The sequence below is a fragment of the Anabrus simplex genome, chromosome 3, assembly GCF_040414725.1.
Source record: "Anabrus simplex isolate iqAnaSimp1 chromosome 3, ASM4041472v1, whole genome shotgun sequence".
In the NCBI taxonomy this organism is placed as follows: Eukaryota; Metazoa; Arthropoda; class Insecta; order Orthoptera; family Tettigoniidae; genus Anabrus; species Anabrus simplex.
In genome coordinates this window covers 332,518,423-332,545,533 of record NC_090267.1, presented here as the reverse complement: position 1 = coordinate 332,545,533, position 27,111 = coordinate 332,518,423, and the positions used below count along the sequence as shown (strand labels likewise).

At 38.5% G+C, this 27,111-nt stretch overlaps 1 protein-coding gene across 1 annotated transcript in view; it reads left to right on the top strand.

Annotated features, from left to right (window-relative positions):
- LOC136866330 (protein regulator of cytokinesis 1) overlaps window positions 1–27,111 on the top strand; it is a 168,377-nt gene that overhangs the window by 22,018 nt on the left and 119,248 nt on the right. Inside the window, exons 2-3 of the mRNA XM_067143185.2 lie at window positions 7,681–7,798; window positions 20,184–20,371. Coding sequence (XP_066999286.2) covers window positions 7,681–7,798; window positions 20,184–20,371 — 306 coding nt within the window. The remainder of the gene's footprint in view (window positions 1–7,680; window positions 7,799–20,183; window positions 20,372–27,111) is intronic.

The window sequence follows — 27,111 nt, the reverse complement described above, 5'->3', positions numbered from 1 at the left end:
CGCTCCCCCTGTCTCCCTCTTCCTCACTTGCTCCGTAACGCTTCAAATCCGAGCTGAGTTGAGCCGAGGTACCGAGCTTAGCAGAGTAGCCCAGAGACAAAGCATTGGTCTGAGCCGAGCAGGACCGATGCACTGTGCACAGGAACTCTGCGCTGCTGTTTGCACGCGTGAGATTTTGGGCGTTTAAGAGGCCCTGATCTACATAAGGGGTGAGAAATGTCTTGACACCACCTTCTTCTTGAATGAACGTACAAGGCTCCTCATTCCTGGCAGCGAACTTGAGACGGTTAAGAAACTTGCCAATACACTTGTTTCCAGCACCTTGGTGACTGCTTAAGTCCATATAGACTCTTCTTGAGATTCCAAACTCTACCCATGCTGTCATCAAATCCCTCTGGCTGCTGCAAGAAAAAATATCTTCTTCCAACTCTCCATACAGAAAGGCTGTAGACACATCAAACTGAACTAAGTGCATCCTCTCTCTCATGGCAACATCAAGCATCAAACGAATAGTTTGCAACATTGCTACAGGACCAAGTGTTTTAGAGTACAGTAATCAATGCTTTTACATTGCCTTTGGCAACTATTCTTGATTTCTCTCTTCTCAATACTGCCATCAGGTTTCATTTTGACTCTATATACCCATTTGTATGGAAGGGCTTTAACTCCCTTGAGTAGGTACACTAGGTTTTACATATCATTCTCAAGTAAGGAGGATATCTCACTGCCCATTGACTTAATCCATTCTGGACCACACTTGCCACCTACAGCTTCTTGATAGCTTTGTGGTCCACTTCATCTATCAAGATCATAAGGTCATCATAATACTTCGACGCTTGGATCATGTTTCTATCGTGCAGTTTTCATTCATCTGCTCTTTCAGTTTGCTCTAAATTAGACTGACCCAGATTCTGAACTGGACTCTTCAGCACTTGAATCTTCTTTATCTTCGGTTGAAATTTCTCACTGAACTAATTCCTCTTTAACCAATTCGTCTTTTGATAAAGTGCTCAGGAGAGGAACTATTACTTTCTCGGTACAGACACTAAGTATTTCTTGAAAACAAACATCTCAGGATAACACGACTCGCCTATCCCCTGGAATATAGACACGGTAGCGCTCTTCGCCATCGTCGCCTACCAGGTAACCTTTTTTGTGCTTTCTTATCCATCTTACGCCTCTTCTGCACAGGAAAATGTAAGTAGCATATTGAACCAATGATACAAAGATGGCCAATTTTTTGTTTTTTACGAAACCAAAGCTCGTATGGACTTACACCCTTTGATGACTTCTTCCCCGTTCTGTTTAATACGTAGACTGCTGTTGTAACAAGCTCAGCCCAAATTGCTTGTGAGAACTGAACCTCACAATTAGAGTACATAAATGTTCTAGCCATCTCAACAATTGTTCTGTTCTCTCATTCACTACTACCATTTTGCTGTCAACCACTGAACTCCCCCTTTTTTTTTTTAGCAAAATCTCTAACATCTGCATGGTTGAACTTGCCACCATTTCTGAAAGAAAGTTTCTTGAAGGTTCACCTTTTCAATTCATTGTTTTTTTATTAATTTACATAAATATTGTTACATCATCAATATGTCTTAAGCGGGATATGTTTTGCCTATTTTTTAGGCATCTTCAGCTGCTGTTCCTAGTATCTAAGATCAAAATTGCTAGGATCCTAGGCCTTGTTCATGATAAAATGCCTAAAATAGTTGGGCTAACATGAATTGCTCTGTCGAAAAAGTTGTGCTTACAGATTACATTTTATAAAAACTATCATTGACTTGATTGTTACACTTTAAAACTCGAATATATGTTAGTTCATTCCAATGTTACTTATGACGTTGGGCTAGCATTGGTTGTTCAGTCTATAAGGTCCAATATGTGTTCAACCAATGGAAACTTCACTGACTTAATTGTCATTTTTTTTTTTTTTTTTGCAATGTTCATTTTTGAGATAAAAATTCCATTGTAGTTTTGTGGGATGTTGATGTGGTCAGTTGTCAGTTTTAAGTGTTAAGTAAAATTCTCCAAGATAGCACCACCATTCAATTTGTTTTACTAACCTGATGTCTTTTTCTCTTAAGAAAAGAGAACAATAACCCCTGAAGCTTGTTATCAGTAGTTGTTGTTGTTGCTCATCCTAGACCATGTTGGTTCAAAGTTCTATAATAAAGTGTTTCTGGTATTAAAGTTCTAGCTTATTATTTTAATAATATTAGTTTATGAAAAGCCATGTCTCCAGCAACAATCTTGCACAATTGGAAAGCCAGCATTTTTGTCTATAGTCCGACAATGTCATTTCCATTGCAGCAGACTTTGTTGCAGAGTTAGCATCTCTATCTTATCCACTCCTCCTGACAGGCTTTCTTGAGGCCATTGATAGTACGTGGATGTTTATTTCCTGAGGCCCTTTCTAGGAATCCAAATCCATGGGTGACCCATCGGGTGCCTTCACCTGAATGTCAGTAAAAGGAATTACATGGTTTCCAGCTTCTATCTCCATTCTCTATAAGAACAGATGAGTCAAACGAGAAGTGTAGCTGGATGCTTCATCTTGATGTACCCACACCTGATTTTTTGCTCTCCCATACAGTGCTGGGATATTTGTCTTGTAAATGGGTGTTAAGACCTCTTGCTGATATTAGGTAGAGTGCACGTTCACATTATTACTGGCACGGCAAATGGTTAACTTGCCGTTGAATCAGTGTCCAGCGGTGATCATGAAACCCCTTGGAAAGCTTTTCTGGTATTCTTTATACAATGTTTGATATTTCTTTCCTTTCTGGGGCGGTAGTATATTGAGTGGGGTTTGTTACAATCACTAAGGTACACATATACTTTGTCTAATGTCCCCACATTTTTCCATCTGTCTCCTGCCAGCTTTTTTGCTGTGCGACATTCCGAAATGCGACGAGGCAACAGCTTGTCAACTCGGTGTTTATGCTGCTTTTCTAATTGCAGGTCCTTGTTGATTATGGTGTTAATTGTCAAAACAGGCATCCTCAACTTACGTGCAATAATCCTTTTGGGAGCAGGGTTACCAACCGAGATGAGGGCCTTCACTTTTCTCACCACTTCTGGTGTACGGCTGGTGGCTGGTCGTCGATTTGCCTCTTTTTTTCCCCTCTGGAATTAAGCCCAGTCAGCCTTTGCCTATTTTATTCAATACAGCACTGATCCTGTTCTTGGATGTCAAGAAAGTGTGCTTCTTGCACATTCCTTGGATTGCAGAAGAGCTATATTTAGCATCAGAAAGGGCTGTTGTGAAGCCCTCCCAGTAAGGGTGAATTTGCTTTGGCATCGTTGCAGCTAATGTCACGAAATTCTACACACACATTCTCAGTACTGACTAGCTATAAGTTCTTCTCTTCGTTTTACGTTCAATCTTCAATTTTCCTCATTGTTTCTTTTGCCTTTATATTTTGTTCTTAATTGTTGTGTCTCTATTGTTATTTTGTTAGTTTTTAATTTTTTCCTCTATTTTTATCATTGTTTTTTCCTCATTGTTCTTCCACTTTTTTTTAAATGTTTGCCTTGTGCTACTCCACTGTAAATATATTTTTCCTTTGCAAAACTCTGTAATTCGGTTTCTTGCTGTTTTGGTTTCCCAAATAAATAAATAAATAAATAAATAAATAAATAAATAAATAAATAAAAATATGCTCAAGTCAATAACAGCACTGCCAGCAGCCTTCAAATTCTTCACCAGAGATCCCGAACGACCTTCTATATATTTAAAGTTAAACATTTCATGATTGTTCCGTATTGAATAGAGAAATACACAATATTAAATAGAAGGAAGGATCCACCTTTCAATACTCTGTTATTAAGTTGAACCAAATAGAACAAAGGTTTTTTACTGATTTCCCTGACTTTCCATGACTGAAAAGACAATATTTCCCTGACTCTCAACTCATTAAATGACAGGAAGGATGTCAATAAATTTTTTTTAAATCTTCCTCCACCATCCCATAACCGTCCATCGCTCACTTTTTTATTCTTACAATACTCTTTGATTACATAATAAAATTTTTCAAATTGAATACAATGTTATACTCAGTCTAGTGCTTTAAAGTAATCAACTAAACATATTCTACAGTATTAATGATACAAACTATTTCAAATTATGGTAAAAATTAATACAGTATATCATAAAATGAATGTGTAAATTTGTACCATTACACCTCTAGTAAATTGAAATACATTTCAGATAACACTAAAAAGTCTTTTTTGGACACTGTCATTGGTTGGATGTCAAAATAGTCAAATGTTGATTTTGTCCATTCTAAATACATGACAATCAACACAACTATGTTTGTTTTTAGCCTTCTCCAATAGTATTTTTGATGTGATGTTTTCTTCTTCCCTCAAAGCTTCATGTTTCTCTACTTTTTTAATATCTTCAAGTTTCTTAATATCCAAGGATATCTTCCATTTTTCTACTCTATTCTTTCCTTCTTTGAGGTTTTTTTTTTACTGTTGGAGGCTTTTCTCATATCTTACATGGGTAGCTCTGACATTGTTGAAGAGTGCTTGCGCTATTGGTATTTTCTGGATGCTTTCATAGAATCTTATTTCATTTTGAACCATACGTTATGCAACTAAGCTGTGTTCATGTAGATTTTCAACAAGTACATTTTTATTCATTGAAAAACCACTTTCAACAGTAGCATTTCCATGAGAAAAATTAGACCAAGTTTAATAACTTGCCAAAGTTCCTGATATTTTATGTTCCCCATCAATAAGCCTGAATAAGTCAAGTCTTGCAGGTGTTGTGAACATCAACTGGAATTGCTTTTTGTCTGTGATCATTGTGTTATGTGTTTTTAGATCTTTATGACTTAATTTTTGCACTGCTTTGCTAATTGGCTGATGATGACACTTCAAATGTGTTGAAACCAGTCCCAAATGAACAGGTTGTGACTTCTATTTGGTTCAAATTAATAACAGAGTATTGAAAGGTGGATCCTTCCTTTTATTTAATATTGTGTATTTCTCTATTCAATATGGAACAATCGTGAAATTTTTACTTTAAGTATACAGAAGGTCCTTTGGGATCTCCGGTAAAGAGTTTCAAGGCTGCTGGCGGTTCCTTGTTCATGACATGCTAGTGAAAATCTAACACAATGTGAATAACAAAACACAAGAAAACAATGTGTGTACCTTATAAACAAAAAAATTGGTACTATAATTTCCAGCACACCTTATCAGTCAAATCATGAAAATTAGTTTGTGAGATAATATGGAATTGTTTGTTTGTCAGTAAAGGAATAACCACCTGACAGCTTGTAATTGGTTATACTCTAGCATTTGACTAGTTATAATGAAGAGTCTGTTTTCGGGTTTTAATTTTGACTGGCTGTGTAAATTCCTTACTTGGCAAATGTTTTCCATTCAATGGACTAAACATTTTAGTTGTCGCAGGAGTCCAAGATCACACGGCTGGCAAAGATATGTAGTTCCTTTCAGTATGTATTCAATTTGTACATGTTTGTTTATCAGAGATTCAAGTTGTGCACTTTTGCTCTAGTCACTGAATGAATCTACGAGAAGATTTCTTCCATCTTCCTGTAACTGCAGATGGAAAACGTTTTGGAACCAGTCAAGTACATGCTCTTTCCCCATTTACCTGGAAGATGAACAATCAATGAGGACATATTTGAAGGCATCCATGTAGACTTCGATACTTTCTTGTACCCTAGATCCAAACATTCCATTAATTGCTTGGAAAACTATCAAGAACAAATGTCCCATTTCTCTGGCTTTGGAAATGTAATGTTGCACAGTGTGGGAATGCGTAACACATTTTGGCAAACAAGCATAACAAGAACATCTTTCACACCATAAAAATAACTTCTCTGCGTTGTTATTTCTTACTCAAATCGGGACTGGTCTGAATTCCAGATATTGGCATCCAGGATCTCTTTTTCTTGCATCAATGATGCTCTGTAGCTTCCTGAATATTAACACCGTAAGCATTAATAAGAGCTGCAATAATGTTGCAAGCGGTCATATCAAAGCAAAGAATCCAATGCAATCGCCTGTATGTGGAATAGCCATCAGTCGTAGAGAACTTGACTGTATAGAATAGGACTCACCGTTTCATATACACAGCTGTTGGCAGCCGTATGTGGTGGAGGACAGTGGAGAACCGAACAAGTGGAGAGGGAAGGAGAGGCAAGACAGCCACTGGCTCTGAGCGCTGACGTGTCCTGGCATATACCGTACAATTCACACTCATTTCTTTCAACTTGTGAATGAATAGTTTATCCTGAGTCAACACAGCTTCACTCCAATACAGCAAAGTCTGTCAGAAAACAGACAAGTAACTTATTGGAAATAATATAATATCTTTATTTTTAAAAGCATTAGTTAATACTGAGAGAAAAAAAATAGCTTCACATTTATCATATAACTAGAAGATTCTTCGGTCTGCTGAACTAATTTTGATGTATAAACTACCTGCGAAAGAAAACACGGTAACAGTATTGTACCTGAAGAAGAAACAAGTTAATTAAATAATGCTGTTACCATAATTTTCTTTTGCAGGTAGTTTACAAATTACCCCTGTGGGTGGGGGATGCAGACAAGAATACACCCACGGTATTCCCTGCCTGTCGTGAGAGGTGACTAAAAGGGGCGACGAAGGGATGATTGAATTAGAACCATGAAACTACTTTTGATTCGTACCATCACGCGGGGAACAGCATGGGTTGCCTGTACTTGCGAGTAGTACCATTATATTAGGTACGAAATAGGTTTGTGATTAGTAGCAGCAGAGAGTGGTTCACTGTAGGTTTCCAGTACCCGTGAGTCATACCCACGTGAGCAACACCACGGGTCTGGGCATTGCCTGTGATTAGTATCACTATATGAGCGGCACTGTGGGTCTGCGTTGCCTGCGCTTAGTACCTCACTATGTGAGGAACACCACGGGATTACCCTCGCCCGTGATTAGTACACCTAAGTGAGGAACACCATCGGTTTCCGTTGCCTATGTGTGGCGCCATTATGTGAGAAACACCATAGGTCTGTGTTAACTGTAAGATGTCCAATACTTGTGAGTAGTACCATCATATGTGGAACACCTTGAGTCTACGCTACTATTGATTAGTACCCCAACATGTCAAATACCGTGGTTCTACTTTACTAGCGATAAGTACTATTATGAGGGGCCGTTGACCTGTATTTTGTACCCCTTTAGACAACAAGCATTCTCGATTTAGGATTGTGCTTTAGAGGTGGTCTCTTTTTCAGTAATACTAATTTTTATGGTGTTTTTGCATAGGATCCACTGATTGTTTTAAATTCATATTCATTCTTCATGCCATTTTTTTATTTTGGTCAGCGGATGATTATGAACTTTTAATTTTTAATTTAATTTTGTACCACCAGGGGCTGATGACCTAGATGTTAGGCCCCTTAAAACAACAAGCACATCATCATCATCAGTTTACAAATTTATTACAAAAATTAGTTTTGGTGGATTGAAGAACCTGAGTTATAAAGTAACTGAGTCAAAACTGAAAAGAAATGGCTTCAGATAATACAAACACAGTTATCAAATGCTAGTTCAGAGAAACTATTAGTGATAAAGTAAGAATATCTATGTTATTGCAATTATTGTTTACTGCAAGCTGAAGTAAATCTAAATACTCATTTTTCTTTCTTCAGGGAGAAACAAATTGCAGTGGGCATGCAGAAACTGAACTCTATCCAAAATTATCTGAAGAATAAGGTTGGAAATACAAAATTGGAGAACTACTGGAAAATGTTGATGGCAAGATTAGATGTAAGTTTGTGTATGGAATACTTGTGTATACTTATGTATGGAACATGATTGCAAGGATCCCTGTATGCATGTGAGTGTTGAAACACTCTGTGGTAATACACTTTTTTTAGTGTAGTTTGAGATACATGCTGTATGGATTTGAAATACTGTACTGTATGTTTTTTCTGAAATCATCGTAGTCATCATCTTATAGTTTGTTTCCCAGGTGCTGTTTGTGAGCCTCTTCCACTGTGTCTGATTGTGATAATGATGTCCTCTAGTGTCCTTCCCACTGTCTGAAAGGTCCATTTATACGATGCTCATCCAAGGGTTTCTTGGTCTTCCCACCATCTGTTTTCCTGCCACATACCTCTCCAGGTTAACATAAGGTCTCCTTCTTGGTTCCATCCTCATCACATGCCTGAACCACCTCATTCTGGATAAACTGACCCGATCTAACAACGATGTCTCAATTCTAGCGTCCTTTCTCACCATGTCATTCCTTAACTTCTCCTGTTTTGTTTTTTGAATTGAAGACCTCAGAAACTTCATTTCGGTTGCCTGTGAGCTTAAGTCCTATTACGGACTGAAGAAGGCTCCTCATGTCAAGGACTTAAAATGGCTTCCCATGCCACAGGCTTAAAATGGCTCTTTGACCTATCTACATATTATTATTCCTTTTTTATTTGTTACTAGCATGTGCCCTCAGCTTTGCCCACGTTTATTAATTCAACTGTTCTATATAATAAAAAACTATTTTTTTCTTATAGAGCTTCCGGTTGAACTATATTAGTGTCCTTCCAAATGGAGCTGGATTGCAGTATAGAGTGAGTTTGTCTTTCCAACTCTTGAACAAACCACGTACAGTTGTCAATGGGAGAAGCAGTCTTTTCGAAGATGGAGTCGTACAACTTTAAGAGATTGTTCTTTTGCCTTGTTGATGTTCATAGCGAAACTGAAACAAACGGGGAACTGCAGACATCTAAACTTAAACTGTATATCCGAAGAAATTATTCGAATCAGAGGAATGAATATTACTTCGCTCGCAGCATGCCCAATCATGAGAATGGTTTCTATAGTATTAATCATCAGTTTGAGTCGTGTTCATTGCAGAGGTCAAGATTCTTATTCTTAAGAAGGATAATCGGTGCCACAATCATCTGCTCTAACAAGTAAGATGTTGGAGGGTACTCCAGGTGACTCGAAGTCTTTCAAAAGCTCTGCCATGTAGTCAATAGACTTGTAACTTCGTAGAACATCAGGTAATTCTTGTAAAAGTTGCTTGTTGATGACGTTGACAGCTTCACTTCTTGGAGCAAGAATTGCTCTTTGACATAGCCATACGTAATTGGTGAAATGATGTGACCACGAATGTTAAAAATTTCAGATCTGTGCGTGTTTATTATAATCTAATCTTCTTTACTATAGCCTATGTTTTCTTTAAATGAAATAATAAAACATGACATTGAGTTAGTTGAAAGAAAACATGGTAACCGGATAATTCTTGTGAGTGTTGCTTATTGATGACATTGACAGCTTCGTATCTTGGTGCAAGAATTGCTCTTGGACACAGCCATGCATCTTAGATGAAAACCTGTGCCCACATGACAAATATTTTAGATCTTTGTTTGCCATAGATTTGGCTGGGTATCACATACGTGCACACAGACAGACATCATGGACCGAAGCAAAATGGCTTCCTATTCCATGGACTTAAAATGGCATTTTGACTGATATATGTATTATTCCTTGTTTATTCTTATCGTCTATCTTGTGTCCTATATATTTCCTCTAAATGTATACATGTCCAACCCTTGTCCCCTTTCTCTATGCGGTTTGGGTATGAAGTGAAATGAATCTTCGTCGCGCGTTTTTACGACCAGATATCTTTCATGACATCAGCCTAATCAGATGAGTCAATGAGATGAAATGAATGACAGATATGTGATTGTAAGAATGAAGAGGATGAAACCTGGCGCTGGCACATAGCCCTCCTCGAATAGCTATAGACTTTACATCCTCATCCGACAGGGTCATATGCCCTCACACCATATAGGACCAAAAATGGCTTCCTACGCCATGGACGTAAAATGGCTCCTTGAATTGTGTTCTCTACCTACCTTATGTACGTTGCCTAGCGACAGTGACTCTATGCATATAATCTTGGTGACAGCACGTTGGATTGTCATATCCCAATACACGTTTTCCGATGGTTTTTCGTTCATAACTCACCAACGAAAGCGAAAATGAAAATACCTATGTTCAAAATTTCAGATCTCTGCGTGCTGTAGTTGCTGGGCATCGTGCACAGACAGACACACTTCCTTTTATTATTATAGATGATCTATCGTATGTACTATCTGTGTTTCCTCTAAATAATAAAACTACAAGATTGTATTCGTTGGAGGAAGTTCTACATTTTCTTTTGTTTATGAGATACATGCTGTATGGACTTTAAAATAAGGTACTGTACAATTTTCCTCAAATCCTCATCATCACCATCATTTTGCAGTTCCAGTTTCCTGGTTATTGTTGGCATGTCGGTTTCATTCTGTCTGAGATAATGTGTCCTCTATCTGCAAGGTCCCTCTTTTTTCAGCGTCGACTTCTTTTTTCAGTCTGTTGATACGCTAATTATAACACATAGAACACTATAACATACTTGTAAACGGCAAACTTAGAACACTATAACATACCTGTAGAAAAAACACATAATAGTAATATACAGTTGTGGTTTATTGCTTAATGAAATCCTTGTATCCTTAAAATTTGGTGCCAAAACCCAGAAAGGGAAAGCTCTGTCCACTCATAAGACTGAAGAGGATTTCAACCACATGTCGAGAGAATCCAGTTTCAAGATAACATAGCTTAATACAAAAGAAGTAAGGATAGTCCACCAGTGCTAAATATAGCTACTTTCAAGTGGCAAAGTTAGGGCACCTGGCTCTCTCTTGCAATGTAGGTTGCAATATTTGAAATCTTTGTATTCCTAAAATTTGGTCAGGAGGATGGTAGGAGAGGATGATTGCTGTTTGTGGAAGGTTTCTGGTCAGTTCCAACGGGCAGAGAAAGAAATACACCATTCTGATAAGCAGCCCTAAACTCCAGGTCTACAACACAATCCAAGGAAGCAGGATGCCAGCCATTACATATTTCCTCTGTGGAGAAAAGCTGACAACCATTCCCAGTGGATCCAAACCTGTAGTCAGAGTTACTGTAACAAGAGAATTTAGACAGCACCAGATGATGGCCGATGACCTATGAAAATGTTCTTCAGAGGGGTACCCCATATAACTCGTGGTTTTCATGAAGTTCGTCAGTTTCAGGCGAACCCCCTTCAGCTCAAAATTGGAGATGCCCTGATCAATGAGGATATACTGCCACACCATATGTGGAAAAAACAGCTGCATTTTGAACTCTGAGAGGGAAGGGGCAGGAATATAATGACAATTCTACTCTGCACCACAGATGGAAGAACAATCGCCCAACCTAGCCTACTGGTCCTCCCTTTGGAGGTTGCCCAGGGTGGGGAAGGTTGTCATGACCTACCTGTCCTGTGAGACATTCTTGTGGTTGGTCACCGACCAATGAAGTTGATGTATGGTCCTCCCTGCCGAGCAGTCCTGTAGGGAGGTAATTAGGTACGTACTTGGCCCCGGAACTCCCGAAATAAGAACATGAATTACAAAAATGCTCCCCGTTATTAAGAACAACAATGACGAGGCTATATATACAAACTATCACTATGCTGGCTTGATGGGAGCTTGCTCACTAATCTCCTACTCTCCGCATAATTCAAACCCTGCCTTGCAGCACTTTACGTATAACTGTGCGCCAGTTTACTGTTGAGAGACCCTCTCTGCCATCTTGGATTCGAATTTTATCCATCCACAGTAAAGCAAAGGTCAGTCCCTTCCCACTACCTTAGGGGCTGGGTTTTGGACATTTCCGAGCCATTTATCCTGCTAAGTGCTGCCCTCTGATGGTCTTCTGGACACTAACATCTCCATCTCTTACTTTGCACTCTTGCTTTTCTTTCTTGGCTGGAAAATCCCTGCACTGGGAATACTGTCTTTGCTCCCTTTGTCGGCCGAAGCCACGTACACTTGTACGGTCTACTTAAACATTGGTTTGTCAATAATAAACATCCCTGCTTATGAACATGACTAAGACCATTTCTTACTCTGCTTTACTAGAATATTTTTCCTTCATTACGGAATTCATAAAATAGAATAGAATTAATATAATTGTATGCCATTACAAGATAACCCTTATTACAACTTAATATTCCTATACTGGGTTGTTCCTTTCCCGATACTCTGGGATAGAGTCCTCGCTGACGCTTATCTGACAGTCCACTGGTTCAACCCTTGCGGAGTTCGGTATACATGACAAGGTATCATGTACTGAAGATAGCACCTCATAATGGGGACTAAAAATGCCATGGCTCATTGACCTATGTATGTATTTCTGTTCCTTTTTTATTTGTTATTATCTGTTATCTACCTTATCTGCTTTCTGTTTCTTCTAAATAATAAAATAAAAGATTGAGTTAGTTGAAGGAAGTTATATGGTTCATGATGTATTTTTAGAATAGTGAAATCCTCTTATCCCTAAAAAGTCCTTCCTAATGAGGATGTATGTTTCGATGCTATAGGTAAGGTCGATATGAAGTATTGAACATCACCAGTTTTGTTTTCCTTGGTACTTTAGGGTCCCATAGGAGTGTTCTTACTTGCTGGTGAAAATGAGAGCTTCCCTGCACTCTATTTGCCACCTCCTTTGTAGCTAGTGTGTTCCGAGAAACTAAACTGCCGAGCTTTACAAGTTTTCCACACTTTTCAGTGAAAGGTTTCCTAGCATAATGTTCACTGGTCATCAGTGCCATCACTACTGTTTTGGCTTTGCTCTTCTTGAAATTGAATTCTTGGAACTTAACCTTTCGTTGAGTCTCAACTGTGCCTCACATTTTCTCCCCATATCATGACACCAGAAAATCTGTTGCATAAACAAGGCTTAATAATGTTGGACTGTGGCTCAGCTTGACAGACGGAATACTTAAGTGCGGCATACAAACATTTGATACTACGTAGGTATTGTAGTCGATAGTACCCTTTTTGTCGTGACCTCTGACTTTTCATTACCTCAGTTTCCACATAACATCCATTGGTGATACTCTCCTGGATGCTTGATCTCATGTCAGTGCAGTTTGGATAAAGTGGCCTCAAGCCACCAGTGTCCTCTGCGACTAGAAGATCCTCCTGTGCCTTATGTCGAAGATCTACTGTACGATAATCCATCCATTGGGTTTTCTATGGGTCTGAATGCTGACTAGCAATGAAGAGAGGCAAGTGACTGCTTCAACAGTGGAGATGCATATCGTGAGATACATGACTTGAACTGACCATATCAGAAATGAAACCATACTGAACATGTTCAGAGTTGCTTCCATTCTGGATAAGATGAGGAAAGCAAGATTGCGCTGGTATGGTCACATGGTCAGAGCAGATGGTAAAAGCATTGCAAGGCAGGCACTTGAACTCACGAGGGAACTGTATGAAGTCAGACAGCGAATTTTGATTTGATTTTTGCTTATTCATGAAGGTCTTTTTAAGCTGAAACAGGTAGCAGAGGTCTAATTTTTTGCTGGTCCTTTTTAAGGGGGCATTTGGGAGCTCCAAGTTGGCAGTGCACGTCCTGAATTGTACTGTACATGTCAGCACACGTCAGCGCTCACAGCCAACGGCTGTCTTGCCTAGTCTTCCCTCTCCACTCGTTCGGTTCTCCACTCTCCCCCACCACATACGGCTGCCTACAGTTATGTATATGGAACGGCGAGTTTTGTTCTATACGGTCAAGTTTTCCACGGCTGATGGCTACTCTACATACAGGTGATCGCATTGGATTTTTTTGCATTATGACCTCTTGCAACATTACTGCAGGTCTTATTAATGCCCACATCGTTAATATTCAGGAAGCTACAGAGCTTTCTGACAGAGCATATCGTGTACATACAAATAAAGACAGCGTTCGATGCAGTTTCGGAGGAAAAATGCAAACTTATTGAGGAGGAAGCCTTTTTCGTTGATTCAGAAGATGAAGATGGCGTTGAGGAGGGGACAACATTACTGAAAAAAAAAATAACGCAAACACGGAGATGAGTTTAACGAAGATAACATGTCTTGTAATGGTCGAGGAAGACAATGTAAGTCAGTGGAAGATCACGATTCCGAATCATTGTTGGACATGTGTATAAAAAAATAAAGGAACAAGGACCTATGTATGCTCTGTGGAAGTATAAGAAGACTTGGAGCCAAATTTATGGAATTGTCAAAAATTGGGAAATGTGCAATGGTTTGAACTTATGTGAAAGAAGAGTTCACCAAGGCAAGGATGTGTTATTTATATGCCACAAAATCAAACATTGCACGTTGGATTGGTGAGGGTAGAGAGTTTTATTGCCCCAAACACACTCTCCAGAAAAACTCCTAATTGACAAACCTTAAAAATCGTTCGAAAATTCGGTTCCGAAAAGTAACCAAAGTAGTCAATAAAACGTTTAAAGCAGACGAAGTATGACATGAAGTGGCTAAAATGTTTGTAACATTCATTAATGAAGAGAAGAGATCCTGGATGCAATATGTGGAATTCGGACCAGTCCCGATTCGAGTACGAAATGGCAACACAGAGAAGTTACGAATTTTGTGGTGTGAAAGACGTTCTTGCTACACTTGTTTGCAGAAATGGTTTTATGCCGTCCCACACGGTGCAATGTCACTTCTCCAAAGCCAAAGAAATGGGACATTTGTTCTTGATCGTACACCAATAATAATAATAATAATAATAATAATAATAATAATAATAATAATAATAATAATAAACTCGGAAAATGACAAAATACGCAATAGAATAAATAACCTGAATTAGGCCATGAGCGTGAACACACAATAATAATAATAAAATAAATAGAGGAAATAGTAAATATAACAAAGTAGTGGTGGTTTCACATCTAAGCTTGGAAACATGATGGTTAACTTATAAATACGCAAAATCAAACCATATGCAAGAGAAACAACTTACAGGCCTAACGACTACTAAGGAAGGATTGTGGAACGTGAAGGAGCCCTATTGAGGTCCATGGGAAGGTATGCAGTTATTGGGAAGAAAAGGTTCGCGATCATCTACCTCGAACTCAACTATATTAAAATTAACAAATGAAAAATACAAGAACAAAATTAATAAATGCCAGAGCAGCTGATACTTAACTCACAAAGGATGTTTAAATAGACTTTAACAAAAGATACAGATCCACTAAACCAAAACGAAGACATAATCAGGGTACTTAAGGAAATTTGTAAAACACAGGGTTTAACATCATAAGATTATGCAGAATTACAATATATTGTCAGTAACAAATTGCAGGTGATTGTCTGTCGTAAACAGTCATTCAGAGAATTGAAATCATTGACGACGGGGATCTAGGGCAAACTCAGACACATTGAATTTAAAATACTGAAAGTTACATTAAACCAGGAAATACCAAAACACTAGAAGGAATTAAATAAAATCAACATGATAGAAAAACATAGAAATAGCACTTACCAAGAAAGGGAGGAGTTCCCCGAGGGTAGCCCTCGAGCGCGAACGCTCACAAGTACGGTCAGATGAAAAAGACAATGGCCGAATCACATCACGCACACGAAGCCAGCAGAAGGCCGGAAATGGCCCGATCATAAATAACCAATAGGACACCGAATTTCTCTAGATTCCCGTTTTTTGCCATTTGGAAAGGTTGTTATTCTGATCAATCCAATTGCATGACCATATATGGTCATTTTATAAACTGCTGATGCGAGAGGAATTGCATCACCTAATCTCTCCATGTGCAGTACCTACTGTTCCAAAAGTTATGTACAGCACACGTTTTGCCAAAGCACAATATTACAATTCTTGAAGTACATAATATAAAATGATAATACCATTTACCTCTTCTTCGCACAATAATTAAAAAATAACTTCCAATAAATTCTTCAAGTTACATTAAAACAAATTTCTTCCTTCAGTCCAGAATGTCGGCAAACAGCTGAGAGCACAAGCTGAAACATAGGTAGGAGTAGAAGGGATATGTCAACAAGCTCACTTACATAGCTTGGGAAATCACTACTCATCTATCAACAAAGTTTGAGTGTCCCCATTTGACCTAGACCCTGCTTACACACACAAGATTGTCAAACCCTAGATAAGACAACAGAAAAATGTGATTTCAACAAGTACTAATGTTAAAAATAATTTAAAGAGTTGCAATATCATAACCTATAGCAAATAATGGCACATTGGGTTAGATGTTTTTGAGGATGAACAAAATTATAATCATGCCTAATCTCATTTGTTTTGAGAGCAGTGGCGGCGCGTGACTTTCGTCACCGGGGGTTCAACAGAAGAAAACAATTGCACACCCCCCCCTCCACCTTTCCCGTTGAGGGCCGTGACCTCCCAAAATAAGATGATAGAAGTTTTGAAAATGTGATCGAATACGAGAGAAGCAGACAATACATGCCGATATTTACCACATGCAAAATTAGAAATGTTTCACAATTGACTTACCCTATGCAGACAGCTTATACAAAAAATCCATCCTGCGCTCCTTGAGGGATGCAAATTTATCTATAACTGCTTTGTTGAAGTCCACAGTCTCGAACCAAGTCATTTTCAATTGACAGCATAGCAAGAGCATTAAGTCTATCCTCGGTCATTGTGCTGCGCAAGAAAGTCTTTATTCTCTTCAGGGTTGAGAAGCACCTTTCTGCTTCAGATGTCGTCATGGGAATAGTAATAACTATATTTAAAAGTTTTATGCTTTCATCAAAGACGTTCTGCAACTTATTTTCTAAAAGAAATTGCAACAAAGTCGTAGCCCCAGAAACAGTTCTAAAATCATTTCTCATGTATAATATTTCAAGTTCGGTTCTCAGTTTCGGTTTGTCGAGAAATGGGTAGGCCTCACACGCTTTGTACAGAAGTGAGTGGGGAAACTGCTTCTCAAAGCTGCCGAAATTCTCAGCTTGAAACAAGTTTGCTGCAAGAAGGTAGTTTGTGAATTGAAACCGTTCCTTTGCTTGAAGAATGACTGTGTCACAAACTTCTTTTGCCGCAACTCATTTCGAGGTACGCAGTGGCCCTCTTGATACCTTCACTGGCGGGGGCAGTATATCATGCAGCAATGTGGTCAATTTTATTTTCCCGAACCATTTCTATAGCAGCCTCGAAACCTGAAAGTGCGCCTTTGACTTCCAACGGATCTGAATTTCGCTTTTGTAGCTGACTGTATAAAATGTCCACATGAGGCATTATCTGATGGAAAACAGCCAACCAGAACTGAAATAACGGGTGCTCCCATTTTAAACGCAAACCTCTTGCTTGCAATATGGTGTTAGGCTGTCGAGAGGTAGTTTCCAGTTGATCAAGGCATTCGATGAGAGCATCTCTGTTCTCGTAAACTACTTCAACGGTCCTTGATTTAAAATTCCACCTTGTGTTTGAAGCATGAGGTACTCTTCTACCAACTACTTCGGTCAATACACCTGATCGCTGCGGTGAGTTATGAAAGGAGCTGGGGATTTCACTTAAATCTGCAAAAAATATACGAACATCCGTATTCTGGCTTGTCGCTTGTGCCATGACTAAGTTCCATGAATGGGCATAACAGTGAACATAATATGCATGCTTACAATCTTCCCTGATGAGAGCTTGCACTCCTGAATGGCGACCACTCATTACATTTGCCCCATCGTAACTTTGTGAAATTAACTTATCTGGGCTATCAACAACATCGCTCAAAGAAGATTTTAAACACTCTGCTATTGTCTTAGCATCATGACTAGCGGGTGAGAGGAAACCCCAAAATCTTTCAACTGGCTTACCGTTGGGAAGAACGTAGCGCAGTACAATAACTAATTGTGCTGTAGTTGATATATCGGTGGTCTCGTCTGTGATTACCGAAATGAAGTGCGCATTTGTGATTTCCTTCTTTATTTTCTCGCGACAGATTTCAAACATGCACGAAAGCAATTCATTCTGAATGTCTTTCGAGGTGCCTTTGAAAACAGTAGCTTTGGACAGATGGTCCTTTAATGCAACATCAATTTCAGAACTAAAATTAACGAGGCCTCGAAATATGCCAGGATTCGACGATTCACTTGTTTCGTCATGCCCGCGCAATGCCAACTCAAACGCGTCACAGAACTTGACACAGTCGATAATTTTTGAGAGCACATAACGATTTTTCCGTACTTGATCGTTGTGTCTTTCCACAGACTACCTGTAAGCACAATCAAGTTGCTGCCGGATATCGTGTCTTCCCAGAAGATCGAATTCTAACTGGGCAAGCATATGAGATTTAGAACTTTCGTGTTTCTTTATTTTTTGGGACAAATGTCCTAAATCTACCACTCCGACTTTGGTGCAAGTCCCTTCGCTTTCATCACTCACGAAGCATAAACACGGAAAACAAAACAACCTGTTAGTAACTTCGCACCCACAGATCCATTCGGTTCTTTTGTATATATCCAGTCTGAATTTACGCACGATTTCTGTACTTTTACATTTAGTCTGCCTCGTTATATCAAGATCAGGCATTGGGCGCCCGGCATTCTTAATCTCAAGTTTTCGCTCAAGAGAGAGACAAGAATAGTTTGTTTTCTTAAGTATCTGGACACTGTTCAAACTCATTATGTAGCTCCTTACCTTTCCGGGGCACAAAGATTGTGGACGCAACTACAACGCACAAACACACACACACACACACACACACACGCACACGGACAAAAGATTGTAACTTCTTTATATCCTAAGAATTAAGTTTCAGACCGGCACAACGATGCAGAAAAACACTCACATGTTTGCACAGCGTACAATAATATTACGAATTATGATAATTACTAAGTTCAAATGTTTACAAACACTTTTTTCACACTTGAAAAACACGAGGAAACTATAGGAATGAATGTTCGCACTTTTCACAATGTTAGTAACTTAATTTTAAGAACTAGTGTGAGCTGGTCAATTAGCGTTTTCATTAGTATTACCTTCCCGCTACTCTTTGCCTCAATGATTTTTAAGCTATGTTTCTCTCCAAAAAAGTAATTATTCCAAAGAAGGCAAATGAATACATGTTTAGTAAGTATTGATATATTTGGGACGAGGTATCAATTGGAATTTGGCAATTTAATATGACTTTTGGTAGTAATGATGCTGTTCAACACTAGCGCTAATTATGTGCACTATTCTCTGCTGCCTGGTTAAATTCCTGTAAGGGCAACAGATGGCAGGCACATACTATTACAGTTTTCTTACCCCAACAACACAACTTGCGACAGACTTGAGAGAGTGGCATACTGCGCATGCCTACATCACGAATATTCTTTTCTGCGATATCCAGGTCTTGCCTTAATGCTGACAGACTTCCCCCCCGCACCTCACTGGTCCCTTCGCCTAGGTACGGACGGAGATGTCGCCTTGAATGGAGGTTTATTCCAGATGAGTCTCCAGCTACAGACTATGCGTTGCTCACATGAATTGAAAGCCAGTACGAATATATTACGGACAGATGGGCTTAGCACGAGCTTTGAGAATGACAAAGGAATCGTGAAAATTAAGTAGCTGAGTACAATTTGATATAAACTGGAGGTGCATTGCTCCATTGCGCTATACCAGAAACCGCCACTGTTTGAGAGTGTATCATAGTTTCATTTCTAAATGGTACAACGTGTGAAAAAGTTTCTGTCAGATTCTAACAAAATGTCATATCAGGTATTTTAATTATATGATGTAATACATAATTATATTTAATAAGGTTTCTTAAAGATTGTTATTAATAAGTTTGTTAACGACAAATCATATATACAAATTCTAGATCAATGTTACCAATCAACCTTGTAAAGACATATTATGGCTGAAGATGTTCAGAAAATGAACAAAACATGTACTATGTTTTTAATAATTAGGGCAATAATATAAGGATGAGATCCTAATTTTGTATTGCTTGTTAAGTATTGAATAGGTGGAAAAATAAGTTTTATTATTCTCCTTTTAACTGATAAGTTCTACTATATTTTTCAATTTTATTATTACAATACTACTACTACATTATGTTGTACATTGTAAATGGAGTGGTTAAATGTAAGGCGGTGTCATAGAGCCCTAACTTCGCCATGAATAAAGCATCATCTATCTGTATAGAAAATTCCAATGTTTGGACATCAGAGTGACCAGCTAAGTCAGTAATCTTAGATATAGTTTGAATTTTCATGATTGTAACAGTATTTATATTTTTTTTCTTTTCTTTTCCTCTTACCATCTAGTACTTTATCGTTGTATCTGTACTAGCGAGTTATTGTAATTTTTTCAGGAATTTCCATTAGAGTGTGAAATACGTGATACACGTGATGCAGTTGAGGAGATGTGGATCAAATGCTTGAAGAACGAAGAAGAATTACATGTTTTGAAAAAAACGTGGTCTTCTGAATATTCAGAAAATACACTTGTCAAACACAAAAGAGAACTACAAGAACTTAATTCCTTTTATCTTGGAAACAGGTAAGGAGACAAGTTTGTAATGAAGGTTTGTTGTCATTTGATAACATTTTTACATGAATTTTGATTGTAATTAAGTTTATATCTTGTATTCAATTCCACCTTCGTAAACATGTGTTTTAACTCATGGTTTGTAATGGGACTGGAATGCTTCACCATTTGTATATATGAAGTTAGAATCCTTGTATGACAGATTAAATGTATACTTTGCCAGAGACTTTTCCAGTCTGAAGTCTGAGGCCATCTATATAAATCACCAAGTTGGGTGTGCTTTAAATACTGCGTAGCCATAATTTGGGAGATCGCAGGTGTGAATCCCATGATCGGCAGTCCTGAACATGGTTTTCCATGGTTTTAATTTTTATACCAGGAAAATGCTTGGGCTGTACCTTAATTATCATGATAGAAATGTTGCCAACTTGTGGAATTTCCATTTAGTGGATTTTTAACTTTGTTAGCTGAAAAAATATGGGTTTAATGGATTTCAGATGATGGTGATGATGTAATTTACTATGTATTTTGATGAAAAGAGAGGGTTAAACAAGTTCTAATGAAAAAAATAAATATATCATTGTAGATGCAAAACATTTCTGCTGTGTCTGGCTGAGGAATTTCAATGCTGATTCCCACAAAATATCCATGTTTTGCAGAAAATGTTATTGATTGCTCCAAAACAATGCCAAAGGGTGGTGAAAGGGTGTGTAGTGTCATTAATGAGAGAGATGTGAATAGCTTAATCTGTAATTTTGAAAATAGGCTTTTGATGGTCAAATGTAACAACCATTGATTGGAAAAATGTTAAATTATGAAATTTTGTAATAAGGTAGTATCATATAAAAATGATATTCTTCAAATCCTATTCCAGTTGCAATTTAAGGATCTCATATTTGGGTTTTTTTGTAGTCAATACACAAATGTGTCTTAAAGGAAACTTTAAGAAAAGGTGAACTAATTTTATACTTTTCTTTTCCTATTCCAATATCTCTCAGATTTTGTTGCTAGTTAAACCACCATGGTCTAATGCTGATGTCGGGGAGCTTTCATCATGATAAACTCTGTGAAAATGTCCGTCAGAAACAGACTGAAAGCTGAAATGGTGAACTCGATTCTGTGTGTGACAAACTAAGACTGTCATATTTCTTATTATTCTTCTTCTGTGAATCTGTCCTGAGACAGGTATCAATTGGACAGCCTCCATGATTCTCTGTCCTGAGCATCTTGCTTCAGTTGTTCATAGCTTCTCCCTTGTTTGACATCTGTTAACATTCCAAACCTTCTTCCTCTTCCTTTCCTTCCATCTATTTTTCCCTCCATCACCCTCTGTTGAAGACAATTTCTGTGTAGTACGATGACAGCTTACCAGAAGACAATAAAACCCAGCACCACAACCACAGAACTGGGGGCAGATAAGCATGATACTAAAGAATTATTGTTTTAATAATCAACTTTGGTTAGCGAGAATGCTTATTCCTTATAACTTGTTCAATAAAAATACCAGTATGCTGCATTCAAATTTTTGTTTCATTTGTAATGGATTTATAGTAAATTTTCAAGTGTGATTTAGGCTAAGAAAAAAAATTAGGTGTTGGCAACACTGGGCCACATTTGCTTCCTTCCCAATCCTATCCCTTCATCACACAATATTTATCAATCAATCAATCAATCAATCAATCAATCAATCAATCAATACTGAACTTCATTTAGGGCAGCCAGTCAGATGGCAGATTCCTTATCTGTTGTTTTCCTAGACTTTTCTTAAATGATTGCGTAGAAATTGGAAATTTATTGAACATCTCCATTGGTAAGTTATTCAAATCCCTAACTCCCCTTCCTATAAATGAACATTTGCCTCAATTTGTCCTGTTGAATTCCAAATTTATTTTCATATTGTGATCTTCCCTACTTTTAGACACCACTCAAACTAATGTCATTCCACGCTATCTCTCCGCTGACAGCTTGGAACTGTCGAGCAGCTTGTCTTCTTTCCCCCAATTCTTTCCAGCCCAAACTTTGCAACATTTTTGTAACATGGCTCTTTTTACGGATATCACCCAGAACAAATCGAGCTGCTTTTCTTTGGATTTTTTCCAGTTCTTGAATCAAGTAATCCTGGAGAGGGTCCCATACTCTGACACCATACTCTAGTTGGGGTCTTACCAGAGACTTATATGCCCTCTCTTTACATACTTACTTCAACCCCTAAACACCCTCACAACCATGTGCAGACATCTGTACCCTTTATTTACTATCCCATTCATGTGATTACCCCTTTCTTTCCTTATATTAACAACTGGATACTTACAATGATTTCAAAAGGAACTTTCATCCCATCAATGCAGTAATTAAAACTGAGAGGACTTTTCCTATTTGTGAAACTCACAACCTGCCTTTTAAGCCAGTTTATCATCCGACCATTGCCTGATGTTCATCTCACAACATTATCAAGGTCATTTTGCAGTTGCTCACAATCTTGTAACTTATTTATCACTCTATAGAGAATAACATCTGCAAAAAGCCTTATCTCTTTCTGATTCTACTTCTTTACTTATATTATTTATATATATACAGGGTGAAGCGTAATTCGCGCACTCGGGCATCGCAGCTCGACTCCTCACATGCAAGCAATAAAAAAATGTCTCTTACAAAATTTCATCTTGCGAGTATATCCGGCAGAAAAACGACGTTGAAGATTAGCAATCTGGCAACACTGTAACCACATGTAGGGTAACTACCTCTGTCAGCGGACATTACTCGTATTGTACAGTTGGTGCAATGGATAGAGTTTTGGGTTAGCATGCAGGAGGTCGAGTGGTCGATCCTGGGTTGAGGCGTATGTTTTTTATTTCGTAAATGTAGTCCAGGTGGTATGGTATCTGGCATCTTAATCGTCAACAGCGATTGCAGTGGGTCCTCTAGAAACCATTTGCACTTACATACTACGATCCTAGAAATGGACGAACAATTGTTTTCATTGGTCAGCTTTGAAAGTTGCCCTTTCCACGTCGTGGGCGTGAATTTATTCGCACCACTTCATCTACTAGATGTGAAACCTGTTTTCTTTGTACCCTCCTCCAATGGTCCCATAGATTAGTACCAACTATTATTCTTGCCTCGTTCAGGTCCATTACATTTCGTTAGGGCCTTACGTTACCAGTAGGCCTAGCAACGTGCTCTGCGAATAATGTCCAAACTCGGTTACAATTTGAATGTGTTATCACCATGGTCCCAATAATTCTGTCTTTCAACATTGCGTGTTGCGTCTGGTAACCGCATGCTGTTTAGTACGTATCTCATCATCATCATCATCATCATCATCATCATCATCTGTTTACCCTCCAGGTTCGGCTTTTCCCTCGGACTCAGCGAGGGATCCCACCTCTACCGCCTCAAGGGCAGTGTCCTGGAGCTTCAGACTCTTGGTCGGGGGATACAACTGGGGAGAATGACCAGTACCTCGTCCAGGCGACCTCACCTGCTATGCTGAACAGGGGCCTTGTGGAGGGATGGGAAGATTGGAAGGGATAGACAAGGAAGAGGGAAGGAGAAGTGAGAAACCACGGAAAACCACTTCGAGGATGGCTAAGGTGGGAATCGAACCCACCTCTACTCAGTTGACTTTCCGAGGCTGAGTGGACCCCGTTCCAGCCCTCGTACCACTTTTTCAAATTTTCGTAGCAGAGCCGGGAATCGAACCCGGACCTCCGGGGGTGGCAGCTAATCACGCTAACCACTACACCACAGAGGCGACGTATCTGAATGTATTATTATTATTATTATTATTATTATTATTATTATTATTATTATTATTATTATTATTATTATGTTGTAAATGTAGGATACATGTGATCTCAGAAACGGTGTCTAACTGTGTCACAGTAGGCAATGTCAGATGGAAATTAGCAAATAAAAAAATGTGCCTCAACCCAGGATCGAACCATCGACCTCCTGCATGCCAACCAAAAGCTCTATCCACTGTACCAACTGTACAGCACGACGTGGGCGTGCTGACAGCGGTAGTTACCCTACATATGGTTACAGTGTTGCCAGATTACTACTCTTTAACGTCCGTTTTCTACTGGATATACTCGCCAGACGAAATTTTGTAAGAGACATTTTTTTATTGCTGGCACGTGAGGAGTCGCGCTGCGACACCCGAGTGCGTGAATTACGCTTCACCCTGTATATAAGAAAACATAAAGGTCCAATAATACTGCCTTGAGGAATTCCCCTCTTAATTATTACAGGGTCAGATAAAGCTTTGTTTACTATAATTATTTGAGATCTATTTTCTAGAAATATAGCAACCCATTCAGTCACTGTTTTGTCTAGTCCAATTGCACTCATTTTTGCCAGTAGTCTCCCATGATCCACCCTATCAAATGCTTTAGACAGGTCAATTGCGATGCAGTCAAACTTGCTGGCCTGTAATTTTCAGCTTTATATCTCACCCTTTCCTTTATACACAAGGGCTACTATAGCAACTCTCCATTTATTTGGTATAGCTCCTTCATGCAAACAATAATCAAATAGGTGTTTCAGAAATGGTACTATATCCCAACCAATTGTCTTTGATATATCCAAAGAAATCTTATCAATTCCAACTGCTTTTCTGGTTTTCAAATTTTTTATCATATTGTAAACTAGCTGATGCACCCGTGCTTCGCTACGGGATTCTCAGAAAGACTGACTTCGTGGTTTTCCTAACAAAGTCAACATATTTCATTTTAAAAAATGTGGGTAGGAATGTAGCCATTAAAAGCAATGTTGTCATATAAAATACTTGATCAAATGAAAAATCGCACATTTTATCACTTTTAACGAACAGTAGTACAGTGCCAGTCTAACAGTCCAAAGTTCCAGAGCTGGAATGACCAGGCCGCAGTCTACCGTGAACATTCCTCTGACATTATTCCGTTAAATATGAACACTGCTTATTCCAGTCAGTGCCTCAGAGTAGGGATTGAATAGTTTGATGAATCAGTGTGTTACATACCAGTAGTATCAGCAAATTTACGAACCAGAGGAATGGCATGCTAAAGAAGAAAGTTATCTAGCTCCCCAGCTACTTCCCGTCAATGTTCAGGCAGGCTGTTACACTCTGTATGACCAGGCGAGTTGGCCGTGTGGTTAGGGGTGTGCAGCTGTGAGCTTGCATCCGGGACATACTGAGTTTGAACCCCACTGTCGGCAGCGCTCAAGATGGTATTCCATGGTTTCCCACTTTTACACCAGGCAAATGCTGGGAATGTACCTTAATTAAGGCCAAGACCGCTTCCTTGCAGCTCCTAGCCATTTCCTATCACATCGTCACCATAAGACCTATCTGTGTCAGTGCGACGTAAAGCAAATAAAACAATACTCAGCATGCAGCAGTAATCCCATCTACCGGAGATGAGTGGCAACAGAACAAAGTACATTACAACAAACAATGGTCAGTGTAATGTTATTGTTGATCAATGTTATGAGCTTTTTATATTGTAGGCCTTCACATTTAGTTTTCTTTCGACTCTGTGATTTATAAAATGACTTATAGCGTAGACTGTAGTTCCTTATTCTCCACCTTTGCATACCGATATTCGTTAAATTCCGTTTACCCACTTTCTCGTGACTTGGCGCTGATATGCACTTAGTAACAAAAATTCAAATTCATGAATATCTTTGTGATCATAGCCGGTATGGTAACAATGTATAAGACATAAATGATTTAATACTATTTACCTTCAGTTATGTAGTATTTCGATATGACATCTAATAAAAAAATATTTGAGAATTAAATTTTAGGCCTTCCCCTAAACTACCATTTCACTCAAAGTGAATAAAATTATTTATGGCCAAGAATATAGCAACTTATTCCCCGACTTTGCATACAGATTTTCATTAAAATAGGGCCACTAATAACTTAAATATGTGAGAATTAAAATTTAGGCCTTTCCCTAAACTACCATGTTTCTCAGTGTTAATACAATTATTTATATCCTAGATTGTAGCAAACCGAACTCGATAGCTGCAGTCACTTAAGTGCGGCCAGTATCCATTAATTGGGAGATAGTGGGTTCGAGCCCCATTGTCAACAACCCTGAAGATGGTTTTCTTGTGGTTTCCCATTTTCACACCAGGCAAATGCCTCGGCTGTACCTTAATTAAGGCCACGGCCGCTTCCTTCCAATTACTAGGCCTTTCCTATCCCATCGTCGCCATAAGACCTATCTGTGTCAGTGCAACGTAAAGCAGATAGCAAAAAAAAAAAAAAAAAAAAAAAAAAAAGATTGTAGCAACTTATGCTCCGACTTTGCATGCCGATTTTCATAGGCCTTCCCCTAAACTACCATTTCACTCAGCGTGAATACAATTATTTATATCCTAGATAGTTGCAACTTATTCCCTGACTTTGCATACTGATTTTCATTAAATTCTCTTCAGCCGTTTTCTTGTGATGCTTGGACGGACAGACAGACAGACAGAAATTACGGAAAATTGAAAATTGCATTTCCTTGTTACTGTGGACATGACCAATATATAAAAGCCATCCTTTTTTAAATTCTGAGCAATGTACAGACAAAACTCTTACTTTATGTATATAGATATTGTTATCATACGGTATGCACATTTTAATACTTCTTTAGCATTATTCACCTCCTCTATCTGGAGGACATTATTCTTGTAACCAACAATCTTAACATACTGCTGACTGAATACTTCAGCCTTTTGAACATCCTCACATACACACTCCCCTTGTTCATTAA